Genomic DNA, 13,575 nt, shown 5'->3' with positions numbered 1-13,575 from the left:
TTGTTGGTTTGGATAAGAAAGATGACGTTTTTTTCGTACTGGGCTTTCAGCACCACAGTAGTAAATGTACGTAGTTGAAGCTCCACGGCCTCTCCTCCCCCCCCCCCTCCCCTCTCCCCGGGGATGCCGCCGCTCCCGCCCGCTTATACCCGTAATCTACTGCAGGCGGGCTCCATCAAATTCCCATGTTAACTTTCATCATCATTGTGCGCATTGCCCCAGCACGCAATCGGCCGCTCCACGTGCATTGCATGCCATGCTTCCCCCCGGTAGCCTCCCACCGACCCGACCGACGTCAGCACCGCCAACCCGGCCACGCTCAAACGGTCAAGAAACGTCCGTTACTAATCCCCCACGCCCTTACAAATGGGTCGGTCGGCCGGCCGGGCGAATCGGCACCCCCGCCACCGGAAGTGACGTGCTCATGGCGCGCCCTGTCGACGGGCAAGACTACCACTCTAATTGACTCTCTGCGGGTAGTAAGTAGAGCCGGCAATGAGTCTCCGTCGCGCTGAGCACGGGTAAGTGCGTGAGGGGTTGGGCCTGATTTGAAATCTTCAACGGGGGAATGGGGAAATCGACCAATGTCGACATGTCGCCGCAGAGGCCGCGGCGCGACGTTTGCGCCGTATAAAGGTGGTCCAACATCACCACCAAACAACCCGTCACCATCTCACAGCGTCTACGGTTAGTCGTGTAAGAGCACATCAACAAGTCGGCGACGAACAAAGTAGAAACTATCCCCTCAGGCACCAGCCGCCAAGAACAAGACGCCATTCCCCTCAGCGGGAAACCCATCATCACAAGTCTACTATATATCACTACGCACCCTCGCACATCCCCAGCCGCATCGTCGTCGCCCGCAACGTAACATACTCTCTCTCCTCGATAAAGCACGCCAAGCAGCCAGCCAGCCGCGCCACATCATCATGGCCGTAACAGCCTCGTCGGTCCCGCGCGGCGACGTCACCGCCACCCTCAACTACTACCACCCGCCGGCCGACAAGTCCGCCGCGCCCTTCAACTTCGTCAACACGCCGCCGCCGGGCCAGCCGCAGCGCAACTACTCCGACGCCGAGCACGCGACGCTCATCCGCGACCTGCGCGGCCGCGAGGCCGACTTCACGCTCGACCGCGACGCCTTCCAGGTCCTCGGCGGCGTGCCCGAGTCGGCCGAGCGCGACTTCGTCGACGACGACTCCATCCGCCGCAACTACTACCCCGAGGTCGAGCGCCTGCTCCTCGACGCCGTCCCCGGCGCGAACAAGGTGCGCATCTTCGACCACACCATCCGCCGCGCCAGCCCCAACGCCGAGCGCAGCCCCGTCACCCGCGTCCACATCGACCAGACGGCCCCCTCGGTCGAGAAGCGCGTCCGCCGCTACTTTGACGCCGACGAGGCCGACACCCTGCTGCGCGGCCGCTACCGCATCGTCAACGTCTGGCGGCCCCTCAACAAGAACCCCGTCGAGTCCTTCCCCCTCGCCTTCGCCTCCACCTCGACCCTCGAGGACGCCGACGTCGTCCCCATCGAGCACCGCTACGCCGACGGCTACCTCGGCCAGACGGCCGCCATCCGCCACAACCCTGCCCAGAGCTGGTACTACCTGAGCGGCATCACGGGCAGCGAGCGCATCCTGCTCGAGTGCTTCGACAGCGAGTCCCTCAAGCCCGGCTCCAAGATTGGCGGCCGCGTCCCGCACTCGGCCTTTGTCGATCCCCGCACCCGGCCCGACGCCGAGGGCCGTGAGAGCATCGAGGTTCGCGCGCTGGTATTTGGGCCTTGAGACCTGCAAAACGCTTTGTATGACATGAATGATACACATGATGATAGAACATGCGGGAACGAGGGGATGGCGTTGGACATTAGTCACCGTCCAGGTTTCACAGCTAGCACCCTTGTTCAAGTAATGGAAGATCTTTGATGACACCGGTCCTTACCGATTGAGCTACTATGCACATGCTTCCCGTGTCCCCCGTGGTGCGCGGCACTCCGCAATGTCCGGTAGGTAGGTAGTGCGCCGGCTTCATCCGGTCAAAGGACCGTCGGGCATAGAAACCACCACTGCACAGCGTAACCCCCCCTGTATTCGTGACGAAATCCTCAACGTCAGACGCAAGACAGAAGCCGAATGGGCCACAATCAAACGAAATGAAACCTGATCCGCTCTGCCGAGCCAGTGGAACCCAAAGAATAGGGGCCGGGTGCGACCAAAGGGGTAGATCCCACGCGGTCATATCAAATCCCAACCGCCGCGCCAGAATTGTGCAAAAGACCTCGCACGTTTGACGGCAAGTCTCCACCACTCAACAGACGGATGACCTCCCACTACGGCAGGCGAGAACGGAACATACAACGCGAACCATGCCGTCGAGACCCAAAATCGCGTTTGGATACAGTCCCGCTCGGCAGGCCAACAACAAGAACAGCAACCGAGACGCCACGCTTACTGACCGTAAATGCAACGAAATATCCAGATAGCCGACGGTATATCCGTTGTGCATTCATTCCATCAATCAAGATCTGCGCGGCTTACCGCGGCCGCTGCCGGCTGTTCCCTGGCGGCTCATAGCCACGCCGCCGCCGACGCTGCTTTGACGGCTGGCTGGCTGTAGCGTCTCTCGCAGGCTGCTGGTGGCCGGTGCAGCCTCCTCAAGAACCTCGGCGTAGTTCTCCAGGTCGGCCGGGTCGCGAGCCAACGCCGCGAAGCCGAGGTACTTGCCCGACTTATAGGGCGTCGAGACCGCCTCGAACGTCTTGCGCGGACCCTTGGGGTTGTCCAAGTGGCTGCCCGGCTTCCGGCTTTGGTCGTACTGCTTGAGGGCCGCGATGATCTGCATATCCGCCTTGAAGTCGTCGTCGCGCGTTTGTGGAATAGCGCTGTTCTCGCTGCTAGCTTTGAGAGACGTCTTCAGGTAGTAGCTTGGCTGGCCGACTGGGATCTTGGGATCCACCTGGGAGTGCATGAGGTCCAGATTGGCAGGGAGTTCGTAGCTCGTGACACCCTCAATTCCAAGAAGCTTGTCGTCAAGGAAATTCTGGTTGGCATTGCCGCGAGTGCTCCGGGTCTGGTGCGACACCTGCCGCTCCATGGCGGCTGAAGAAGCTTGCTCGCCGTCGCCTGAGTCGCTATCTTCAGGCGACGAGTCGCTGCCCGTCACGCGATGGCGCACCATGGACTTGTGGGCCGCGAGGGCGGCGGTGTTGTAGTGCATCGACAATTCCTTGTCCGTGAAGAGGCTGCCGATGCTGTAATCAGCGCCGCGCTTCTTGGCCTCGTTGCGCATCTTTTCCGACTGCCAAAAGGGCGTCGTGTTGTTGGGGTCGAGCGCACGACGCGACGGCGCGGGAGACCCGTCGTCCTCACCGCCGTTGCGCTTTCGCTTCTTGCCGTCGGAGAAGTCGTCGGCCTCCTTGCGGTTGCGCGTGGTGCGCTTGCCCGGGTGGCCGCCGGGGCTGCCCGGGTTGGCGAGGCTGAACTGCGAGGGATGCAGAAGCAGCGCGTTGGTCTCACTAATCTCAAAGGCCTCCTTTTCCTTAACAAGGCGGTTCTTCTTGTTGGTGAGCTGGTTGATCAGGCGGTCCCGCATGGTGCTGTTGAGCGCCTCGTGTTCGCGCTTGGCCGTCTCCATCTTGAACGTAAATGTGTTTTGGAATTCTTGGACCTTGCGCTCGTATTCGTTCTGCAGAGAGAGGCATGTAATTAGCACGGATCGGTCGCTGTGCGGGTTGCGTCGTGGCTCACCTTGGCCTGCGTGAGGGAAAAGTCGCGAATCTCCCACAGGTCCTGGACGTCGGACATGAACTGGGGCAGCTGGACGCCGGCCATGTCCATGAGACTCCTTGCAGACTCGGCATGCATGGGCGTGCCCATGTTCTGGCTGTATTCGTCTTGAAGCCGAGCGGCGACGTCGAGAGCGTCGCTGGCGTAGGGGTCGAATTTTTGCATGTGGTTGATCTCGAACTGGATCTTTTGCAGCTGGTCGCGGTAGGTCGAGTCCTTGTCATCTTGGAATTTGTCGTTCAAGGCGGCGAGCCGCTCCAAGACGGCCTGGCGCTTGCGGTCTCGCTTGGATTGGGTGGTCGGGGGAGGCGAGCGTCGTTCGGCCCTTGCGCCGAGGGCGGAGGAGACGGCGGCTTCGCTGGCGGCCATTGCGCGTCGGTGTCGGAGACGGCGAATGGAGTTTGAAAGGAAGTATAGACAGAGCTCCCGAGCGGATCACAGCCGCAGGGAGGCAGTCGCAGGAGGGGACCGCTGTCGCGAGGGGCCACGGGGCCGGAAGGGCCGGTTTGGATTCTGCCCCGGTTGCTTGAAGCGAAGCTGCCCGTCGGCGGTTGGCAAAACTTGAGCCCTGCGGGCGCCGAGACAAAGACGGAGGCGGAATGAACAAGGCGGCTTGCCTAACAAAATAGACAGAGGAAGCGAGGCAAAGCTTGTACTGGCAAGAGAGAAGGCGACGTTGCAGCGGTGCGCAACCAGGAGGAGCGGTGCTATGGTGGTGGTTGTGATGGTGTTGTTGCAGTCGAGGGGGAAAAGGTCAGCCGGCAGCCAGAGAGAGAGAGGGTGGCCCGTCGCAGTGTGATCGATTGTACCGCATTGAATAGTACTGCCAGCCCGCCATCCATCCATTGACGGGGCCGCGCGCGTGTTAGTGTTGGCGTCGGCGTCTGGGCTGGTGTTAGTGCGCCCCGGCTTCACCGCCTGCCCCGGGCGGGCGGCTGGTCCCGAAAGGGGACGCCGCGGACACAGTGCCAGGCCGTCGATGCTGTGTGCCGGTCGGGAGGACGGCTGGCACTGTGCTGCACTGTACTTGTCTTTCAACCTTTAACAGAAGCGAATGTTTTCGATGGCAACTCATCAGGCACCTCGGCTATTCTACGCCGAATAGCACTGCGTATATTCTTTCCTTTCACATGATGACCGACGCAAGGGCGGGCGTCGGGAGTAGATCAAGGCCAGCGCGTCACCTCTCGGCGGCAATAACACGCCACGCGCAATATTGGGTGCAACTCTCTCTGCTTGACATGTCGGCCCGAGGCGCGGCCGTTTCCATCGCCAGCATCAAATCTTTGACACTAATGCAGTATACTTTGGATCAAAGTTTGTTTGGTGTAAATCATGAACCAAACTTTCGATGGCCCCTTCATCGTCCCAAGCCTGACCATGGCCGTGGGGGCGGGCCTCTTCGAGACGACAGGCAGGAGAGTGCGCGGCCATCTCTTCTACAAATTCGATACAGCTTGGGTCAATATGGAACGGGAGCATTTGATATTTCAACGCAATGCAATCGCCCTGAGGCAGCGAGGCTTCCAAATTTGAACGCGGTCGTGGGGGTTCTCGAGGTGATGTGGCAGAGAGGGCGTGTTCTTCTATTGTCTGCGAAGTAAAGTTCGGCTCGGGTCAACATTGAATAGGACCATTCAATACACCAACGCAATGTGGAGGCGCAGGGGGGCAACAAAGAAATCCGGTACACACCATAAGTCGCGAGATATCTTGCTCGTCGGCGTCGAGCCACAATGGGAAGAAATATATAACGAGTGTCTCGTGCTGTACAGCAACCTGGACTCGGCTGGTGTGCGATCAGGCCATCCCCCCTTCCGCTCGTTTCTTCACATTGTTTTGTTCTGTTCAAAACCAGGTTGATCCCTCCTCCACTTTCTCTCTAGGACCGTTGAGGGAACACAAGACTCATCATGGTTGCCCTCCAACGCTTCACATGCCTGCTCTGGGCCCTTGTTGTCGCCGGCGACGACCAACATCAAGTGCCCCATCCCTCTGTCCGATACATCATCACGCTGAAGGAAGGCATCAGCGCCCGCGACGTGGACTCACACATTGACTGGGCGCATGGTATCCACGACAGCACCATCGGACGCCGCGGCTTCAACCACACGGGCATCGTGGACAGGATCGAGCTCGGGGACTCGTTCCACGCCTATGTGGCTGAGCTCCACCCCGATGCCGTCGACGCTATCAAGAACTCCTCCAGCGTAAGCATGCTCACCCTACGGAGCGAATCACTCGCCTCGTGTCACCGTTGTTGACCCGCGGATCAGGTTCGGCGCGTCGAAGTCGACTTACCGCTGTCGCCCCGCCGCATCCGTCGACAGGAGGGGAGCACTTGGGCCCAGAGCTCCATCTCGCACCACTGCCCGCATCACCTCACGCACGCGCCAGAGTACTTGTACGACGAGGAGAACGCAGGCCAGGGCGCCTACGTGTACGTCATCGACAGCAACATCAACGTGAGGCACAGCGAGTTCGAAGGCCGCGCCATAGAGGTGTACAACCCCGGCAAGTATAATCACAATCGCCCCCACGGTAGCTGGGTCGCCGGCATTGTTTGTTCCAAGACGTACGGCGTTGCGAAGAAAGCTAGACTCATTGCCGTCACGCCCGAACAAAAAGGAGGAGTAGGGGTAGGGGGAGTGGACGATGCATTCGCCTCCGGCTTTGTAGCGGCCATGCAGTTTATCATGGAGCACTCAAAGAAGTACAACCTCCTCGGACGCGCAGTCATAAGCACATCGCTTGGTATGTCCCTTTCCCCCTCCCCATTCCCCCCCTTATACCCATGTCTCCTGAGTCAAGCAAAGAACTAGTCTGTTAACCTGAGCAGGCACTGCGACAAAAACCTCTCCGGCCATGGACGCGGCCATTGAGATTCTCCACAACTATGGCCTGCTCTTGGTGAGCGCCGCGGGAAATGACGGCAAGGACACTCGCCAGACCAGCCCTGGGAGCAGTCCCTACGCTTTATCCGTCGGCGCCGTCGATGAATGCTGGCACAAGGCCGACTTCTCAAGCCACGGGCCGTACGTCTACTTCCACGCGCCCGGCGTGAACATTGAGTCCCTCTCTCACACCGAGGGCCGGTCACACACGGCCAGCGGTACCTCGGCGGCCGCCCCCATCGTTGCCGGCCTTGCCGCCATAGAGCTTGGCCGCAGAGAGTACAAGGACCCCAAGGAACTGGTAAAGACCCTTTTGGAACATGGTCTAGAGGGCGCGGTGAAGGGGCTGGCGGCCAACGTCCCCAATACGCTTGCGCACAATGGCCTCGACATTGGCAAGTCGACGTGTGATCCGTTGCCCCGGTTTTGCACGAAGGAGTATGGCAGAGCTTAAAGGTCGCGTTCACTCAACGATTGCTGACCCTGCTCGATCCGTTGGCGAGGGACACGCTAATCACGTCTACGGCATTTCCAGAAGTGCCGGGGCACATGTTTCGATAGACACGGTAATTCCTGTTGATAGATTGAATCATCGATTCGTTGGTTTCGCAGGGGGACAGTTCGTTGTCGACCCTTGAAGGCCTGGCCCGACACATCCTTTTATAGCACTTTGACTTACACAAGGATGTCTCTGTGGTCGTATTGTATGCAGGTTCATGTCTCCATGCAAGCTGCGGTAATGTGGTAGACTTTTTTTATAGTCCGCTTCTCAGCTTTTGTAGCTGGCTGATCAAGCCAAACCCGCCCGGCAGCGTTTTGGAGTCATCCGCTCCGCCGGCGGCCCGCTTCGCCGCGGCCGTCTCCTGGGCTGCCTTGCCCTCGCGCCTCGCCGCCTGCTCCATGTCCCTCACCAGCTCGCGGTGCCGGTCCTCGACCATCTTGGCGAGGCTCTCGATGAACCTACTGCGCCCCTTCTCCTCGGCGGTGCCGCGCCAGACCGTGGTCAGCTCCTTGAGCTCCTCGATGCGCGTCGCCGCACGCTCGATGCCCTGCACGGGGTCGTCGCTGCGGTGTAGGAGGTTGGAGATTTCGTCGCGCAGGCCCCTGAGCACCTGCTGCCCCTTTTCCTCGGAGCTCTGCTGCTCCGAGCCCGGCTCCGGCGCCGACACGGACAGGAAGCCGGAGCTAACCGAGACCTCGGACGGTGGGAAGGAGAACTCCATGGCGTCGCCAAAAGTCTTGATGACGGACTCGAGGCGTGACCGCACCAGCGTCAGCGTCTGCAGCTGCTTAATGTACTCGGGGTCCTGAGCGTCGCCACTGACGGTGGCGACGTCCCCAGACGGCGTAGTGGTGTGCTGCTCTTCTCCTCCGCTAGCCACCTTTGACGCGCCGTCTCGTTGCGGCAGGCCACCGGGGACAAACTTTTTGATGTCCTCGTGCAGAGTCTCATGCATCGTCTCCGAGAGGGTCAGTGTTTCTCCACGCAGTAGCTCCACTTCGTACGCCAGCCTGCTGCCACTCCTCAGGATGTCGTCGGTCAGCTGCGTCAGCGTGTTGGACAGCCTCGTTGTCTGCGCGTTGAGCTGAGAGAGCAGCGCCTGCGCCTGCGCCGACAGCTCGGCCAGGGGCACCGCGTCAGACCCTGCCGAGGAGGCGGCGGCGACGGGCTTCTGGGCCAATGGCGGCAGCGTCGCGTTGAGATATGCGGCCGGGTCAAAGGACGGATTGAGAAAGTCTCGCAGAAACTCGTCGGCGGTGTGGCTCGACTTTGGCTCGATGATGGCCTTGGCCGCCACCGATGATGATGAGCGGCCGTTGCGCTGTGAGGCCGTCGAAGCCGCGCGCCGGCGGCCCTGCTTCAGGTCCGAGGCCATAGATGACTGCCTTTGCTGTCAAGCCCCCCGCTTCCTCGGTGCGCAAGAATCGAATGGGCGATGCCCATGCAAGTCGCTATGCGGAGGTGGTCGTCTGTCACAGGTGTTGAGGCAGACCGTGGGCGTGATGAACAGTGAGACGAATAGTAGTGGAGGTGCCAGGCGGGCTATACGTGGTACTACTGATGGCGAAGCTGAATGAAGATGGCGGGGGGCCGACAATAAGCCGATCCCCCTGTATACTGTATTTACCAAGAGGATTGCTATTGGCAAAGGAAGAAAAGTCTAGGGGCAAAGGTGTTCCACTTTTTAATTTTTTGTAACCAATCCCGCGCCGCGCAGCCTGCCACACCCGGATGCCGTTCGCCGCCGGGGCTAGCGCCCGGCCACCCCACGATAGGGCGCGTAGCAGCTGCCTCAATTCGCACATCGTGGCCAACGCCTTTCAAAGCCACCCACCTACGGAGCCGGCCACGATGCCCACGATGCCCACGATGCCATCGAATAGCTCTCTCGCGACGCCCTTCGAATAAGACTGCTGCTGCCGACGACGACGACGATGACGAATAAGGCATCACGAGGTAGCCGGCGGCGCGGCTGCTTGACCCCGACCAGCGGCATCACGAGCTACGGCAGCGACGGCACTAAGCACGCGCGGGCACCCGGCCCGGCCCGGAAAAACGAGTCCCCGATATCATGACATCTCGAGCAAATAGCGGAAATACGTTTTTTGGGTAGATTAGGCCCTGCCGGCGAAGGGGCAGACGGGGCCACGGGCTCGGGCGCGGGCGCCTCACAGGCGCAGTCACGGGCGCGGTCACGGGCACAGGCTTAGCCCGGAGCGGAATAACAATGCTCCGATATCGTAACATCGCGAGGAAATACGTTTTCGAGCGAATTGAGCCCTGCCGGCGTGCTGGCGCGGGCGCGGGCGCGGGCGCTGCGTTATGACGATGTAGTTTAATTGAAGTTCAATTGAGATGTCGGCGTGCGTTACAGCGCGCCGGTCTCGTCCCATGCTTGCGCACCAAAAATGGCTGGCGTGGCATGGGGGTGGGGCGCGGACCCGAAAAAAAGTGGAACACCTTTGCCCCTAGACTTTTCTTCCTTTGCCAATAGCAAAACTCATTTACCAATGCGCTGCCGCCGTCGCTGCGTGCAGTGGGTGTGCTCAGATAGTGGGCGGCGGCGGCGCCTGTAAAGCCCCCATCGAGCCCTGGGCTGGAGGCCGCGGAGCCTCAACGTCGCAGCACCGCTGCTGCGCCGCGTGGGGCCGGGCTGATGGGACGGGGTGGACCACGGAGCCACCCCGACCTTGCACATTTGTGGTCAGTACAGCAGCTTATTAGTATTAGTACTGTACCTGTTATAGGGGTGGTTTGTTACGGGCAACTTTAGCTAGGTACGTATAGGTAGTTCCCGATCAACCTACATTAGTACTTACTCCCTACACAAGGCAACTGGTTGCCTAACAGTCACATCAACATGGGTTCAAACCATCGCCGCTCTCTGCTACCCAATGCTGACACGCTCCGCCCATCCATAGCCTGTTTCGTGCTGCTCCGCGGCAGTCTGACATGCATCTCCGCCCGGCATACAGATCGTTTGGGAATGTATAAAGAGATGCGTGTACACGACCCGCGTCGCGAGTCTCTGCCCCGGCGGCCTCTCACTCGCAGCTCAATACAGTCTACTCGAAGTTGAGCCACCTTGCTCGCCCTTGTCCCTGAAGCACAAACTTGATCAATCAGGAGAAAGACACCAGCAGAATGTCCGACGCCATGGCATTGGCAGCTTCGTCCGAGGCCGGCACCTCGAGCCAGGAACCCGCCGCCCCGGATGCTGCATATCGCAGTGACCTATTCCAACTCTCGGCACAGCGAGGGGCCAGACTCATGGCGGCGATGAAGGCGCCCCGGAGCGAGAATGAGCACGACGTCGACATTCTCTCAGACCAGGACCTGGAGCGCCTCACCATCCGTCTCAAGAGCGATGGCGATGAGGACGGCGATGATAACGCTGTGGTCGCCAAGGCTACCAAGGAACAACGCCGCAAGTTTAAGCAGTACAAGCATCATTCTTTTGTGAAGCGCTGGGAGTCTAACAGTTCCGATGCGCTGCTGGACCACGAATGGTTCATCGCCGACCCGGATGTTCTCCAAGAGGATGATCCCGGCTATCTCTGCGACATGTGTCGACACCTCGACTTCGGGGTCCTGTTCAGCCAGCGCGGAATCCCGGGCAACAACGTGCCCTCGCTACCCACCCAGATCGTCATCCATGGCCTATGGAGAGTGATGCAAGAGCAGGGCAACAACTGTGCCTTTTGTCGACTCCTGCGCCGCCGAATCATCGAGGGCGGAATCGCATCTCGAATGACGGAGGATGGCATTGAGCTCGGCCAGTTCTACATCAACGTCATCGACGAGGGCCCGGGGTACGCCCTCAGGCTGGAGATTGAGGTTGAAGGGCTGGGGAAGACGGTCGACAGGTTCGTGGTGCAAAAGGTCCAAGACGACCCGCAGCAGCCTCTGGCGGGACGAGGCGTGCAGCAGGATCGAGCCGACATGGATCGACTGAGGCAGTGGCTCCAGATCTGCGTGGACACTCATCAGCCCTCTGAGAAGGGTCTCGAGCCCGTCGACATGGCATCGCTGCGGGTCATCGATACGGACGAGCTCCGCGTCCGTCAAGTGAAAACACCATGCCGGTACGCCTGCCTGTCATATGTCTGGGGCAAGGGCAGTCAGACGCAGTACACCACCGCCACAAGAGACAGCTTGGAGGCGCCCAATGGGCTGCTAGCTGCTTCTCTGCCTCAGACGATCAAGGATGCAATCACGGTCACCAAAGAGGCAGGCCTGCGGTATCTATGGGTCGACGCCCTGTGCATCCTGCAGGACGACCCTGCAGACAAGGCCAGAATCATATCAAAGATGGGTCCCATCTACGGCGGCGCCGCGTTGACCATCGTTGCGTCCGCCAACGACGATCCGCACGATGGTCTTCCCGGCATGGGTACCGCCCACCGCCAGGTGGCACAGGACGTGGCAGCCATCCAAGGCATGACGCTGGCCGTGGCCCTCGACGATCCGCGTCAACCGATCCCCGACCTGGAAAGCTCGGTGTGGAGCTCACGAGCGTGGACGTTCCAGGAGCGGGCGCTCTCGACGCGGGCGGTTCACTTTACACGCTCGCAAATGGTCTTCAAGTGCGTCCACGGAGCGGTCATGCTCGAGGAGACCGCCCCGACCCCCGATCCGGCATTCCGGCATTCAAAGATCGAGGATCAGGCGGAGTCTGATCTCATGTACCTGGCCTGGGCACATCCTTCACTCAGTCGGTTTGCCAACGTGGGACTGTCGTCACGAAACGCAGGCGCGACGATGATGATTTCCGAGGACATTGACATTGAAGACTTTATGAAGATGGCGGCGAAGGAGCGAGACAAGATGGCGCCCGTGTTTGACATTTCGGTGGACGCGCCCCGCGACTTCATGGGCTCGCTAGGTGATACGGGCGGTGGCTCGACGCCATGGGATCTATATCGCCGCGCAGTAGACGACTACACGAAGCGCAAGCTGACGTGGGAGTCTGACGCCGTGGACGCATTTTCTGGCGTGGAGCACATTGTCCGGCACGGCATCAACACCAAGTTCTGGTTTGGGCTGCCCGAGTTTGCATTCGAGCAGGCGTTGCTCTGGCAGGCTAAAGAGCCCCTCACGCGACGTGCTCGGGACAACAGGGCAATCTTCCCGAGCTGGTCGTGGGCTGCATGGCGAGGGCAAGTGTCCTACCGCGGGAGAGGATGGAAGAACTCGGTGCTCTGGGGTTCCGCAGCCGTCATACGGTGGTTCGTCAGGGAGAGCCCGCAGTGGTTCATTGAGAGATTCAACGCCGCAGGAGATAAGACGGAAGAGGAGGTGCAGGATTTTACGCAGAAAATATCCCAGGCCAAGCTGCTCCTGAGGGAGCTCGACGTTGACTCCCTTCGCCACCTGGACAATATCGACGAGGATGGCTGGGTGGTGCAGCACGACGAGGAGTACAACCACCACATCTATTCCCACGACGCCTACCCCGGTGTCAGGTTCACCTACCCAGTCACCCTCCCAGGCGAGGACATTGCCGACCGCCCGGACGCAAACGGCGTGCTGATATTCTCCGCTCACGTGGTGCCGCTGGTTCCCTGCGATATGCAAAACACGACGTTCAAGATGAAACTCGAGGACCGGTTCCTGCAGCTCGGCATCAACGACGAGTCTCGCTCGGCCAACTACCGCCCTCCATGGCAGCGCATCGTCTACCACCAGGGGTACCGCGCCGGGTTCCTCACCCTCAACAACGAGGCGGCCCTCCCCGTCGAGGGCGACGGCAGCGAGTACCACCTTGCCGCCATCTCGCGCGGGAGCCTGCCGCACGTCCCGCCGCCGCCGCCGGGCTGGGACGCCTACTGGGGGTACGAGCCGCGCAAGATCCAGTCGTCGCTTATGGACGAGGAGTGGCGTCTCGGGCCCAGCAAGCTCATCGTACCCAATGAGGCGGCGGAGCCGTCGTCGAGCTCTCCGCAGAACGAGGACGGCGATCCGCACTGGGACAAGGATCGGTTCCACGTCATCAGCGTGTTTGACGTCTACGAGGTGCTTCTTCTCAAGACGGTCGACGGCGTGTCGCGGAGGGTGGGCGCGGGCAAGATGAGCTACTGCGCCTTTTCGGCGGCGCGGCCCGAGGAGATGCTTGTCAAGCTGGCGTAGTGTGTTGACGGCGAGGCGGCGATTCTTTATAGCGTACTGGCGGTTCTGCGATCAAGGACACCGACAGCACAGCATGATTGGATATCATAGTTGCAGCACGGCGCATTGAGACGTCTGGAAACGTAAACATACTAAGTGACGACGTATCTGAGCCTCGCCATGGAGGCCTTTCAGCTTTCCTTGTCAAACGCCCCTTGAATGATGGATGAATAAATCGTTGGTGCATTGCATGCATCGCTCCTCCGTATGGCATTGCGGTGATGCT

General features: G+C 60.3%; 5 protein-coding genes across 5 annotated transcripts; 3 read left to right on the top strand and 2 right to left on the bottom strand.

Moving 5' to 3' along the window:
* Positions 1-367: 367 nt before the first annotated feature.
* Positions 368-2,064, top strand: JDV02_006292 (uncharacterized protein). The gene has a single exon (XM_047987671.1). It carries the CDS (start codon positions 930-932, stop codon positions 1,785-1,787), a length of 858 nt encoding a protein of 285 aa, XP_047843657.1. The 5' UTR covers positions 368-929; the 3' UTR covers positions 1,788-2,064.
* On the bottom strand, positions 1,897-4,642 carry JDV02_006291 (uncharacterized protein). Its single transcript, XM_047987670.1, has 2 exons — positions 3,747-4,642; positions 1,897-3,684 (listed from the first exon to the last, which is right to left on the bottom strand). Exons 1-2 carry the CDS (start codon positions 4,152-4,154, stop codon positions 2,518-2,520), a joined length of 1,575 nt encoding a protein of 524 aa, XP_047843656.1. The 5' UTR covers positions 4,155-4,642; the 3' UTR covers positions 1,897-2,517.
* Positions 4,643-4,824: 182 nt separating this feature from the next.
* Positions 4,825-7,363, top strand: JDV02_006290 (Oryzin). The gene is made up of 3 exons (XM_047987669.1): positions 4,825-5,995; positions 6,062-6,539; positions 6,625-7,363. The coding sequence occupies exons 1-3, from the start codon at positions 5,699-5,701 to the stop codon at positions 7,131-7,133; spliced, it is 1,284 nt and encodes a 427-aa protein (XP_047843655.1). The 5' UTR covers positions 4,825-5,698; the 3' UTR covers positions 7,134-7,363.
* Positions 7,242-8,744, bottom strand: JDV02_006289 (uncharacterized protein). The gene has a single exon (XM_047987668.1). It carries the CDS (start codon positions 8,554-8,556, stop codon positions 7,435-7,437), a length of 1,122 nt encoding a protein of 373 aa, XP_047843654.1. The 5' UTR covers positions 8,557-8,744; the 3' UTR covers positions 7,242-7,434.
* A 1,293-nt stretch (positions 8,745-10,037) lies between these two features.
* Positions 10,038-13,454, top strand: JDV02_006288 (uncharacterized protein). The gene has a single exon (XM_047987667.1). It carries the CDS (start codon positions 10,326-10,328, stop codon positions 13,308-13,310), a length of 2,985 nt encoding a protein of 994 aa, XP_047843653.1. The 5' UTR covers positions 10,038-10,325; the 3' UTR covers positions 13,311-13,454.
* Positions 13,455-13,575: the final 121 nt, after the last annotated feature.

The sequence above is a fragment of the Purpureocillium takamizusanense genome, chromosome 5 (genome assembly GCF_022605165.1).
Source record: "Purpureocillium takamizusanense chromosome 5, complete sequence".
NCBI lineage: Eukaryota > Fungi > Ascomycota > Sordariomycetes > Hypocreales > Ophiocordycipitaceae > Purpureocillium > Purpureocillium takamizusanense.
The sequence above is the reverse complement of the archived record's forward strand: the minus strand, read 5'-3'. Positions and strand labels throughout refer to the sequence as shown.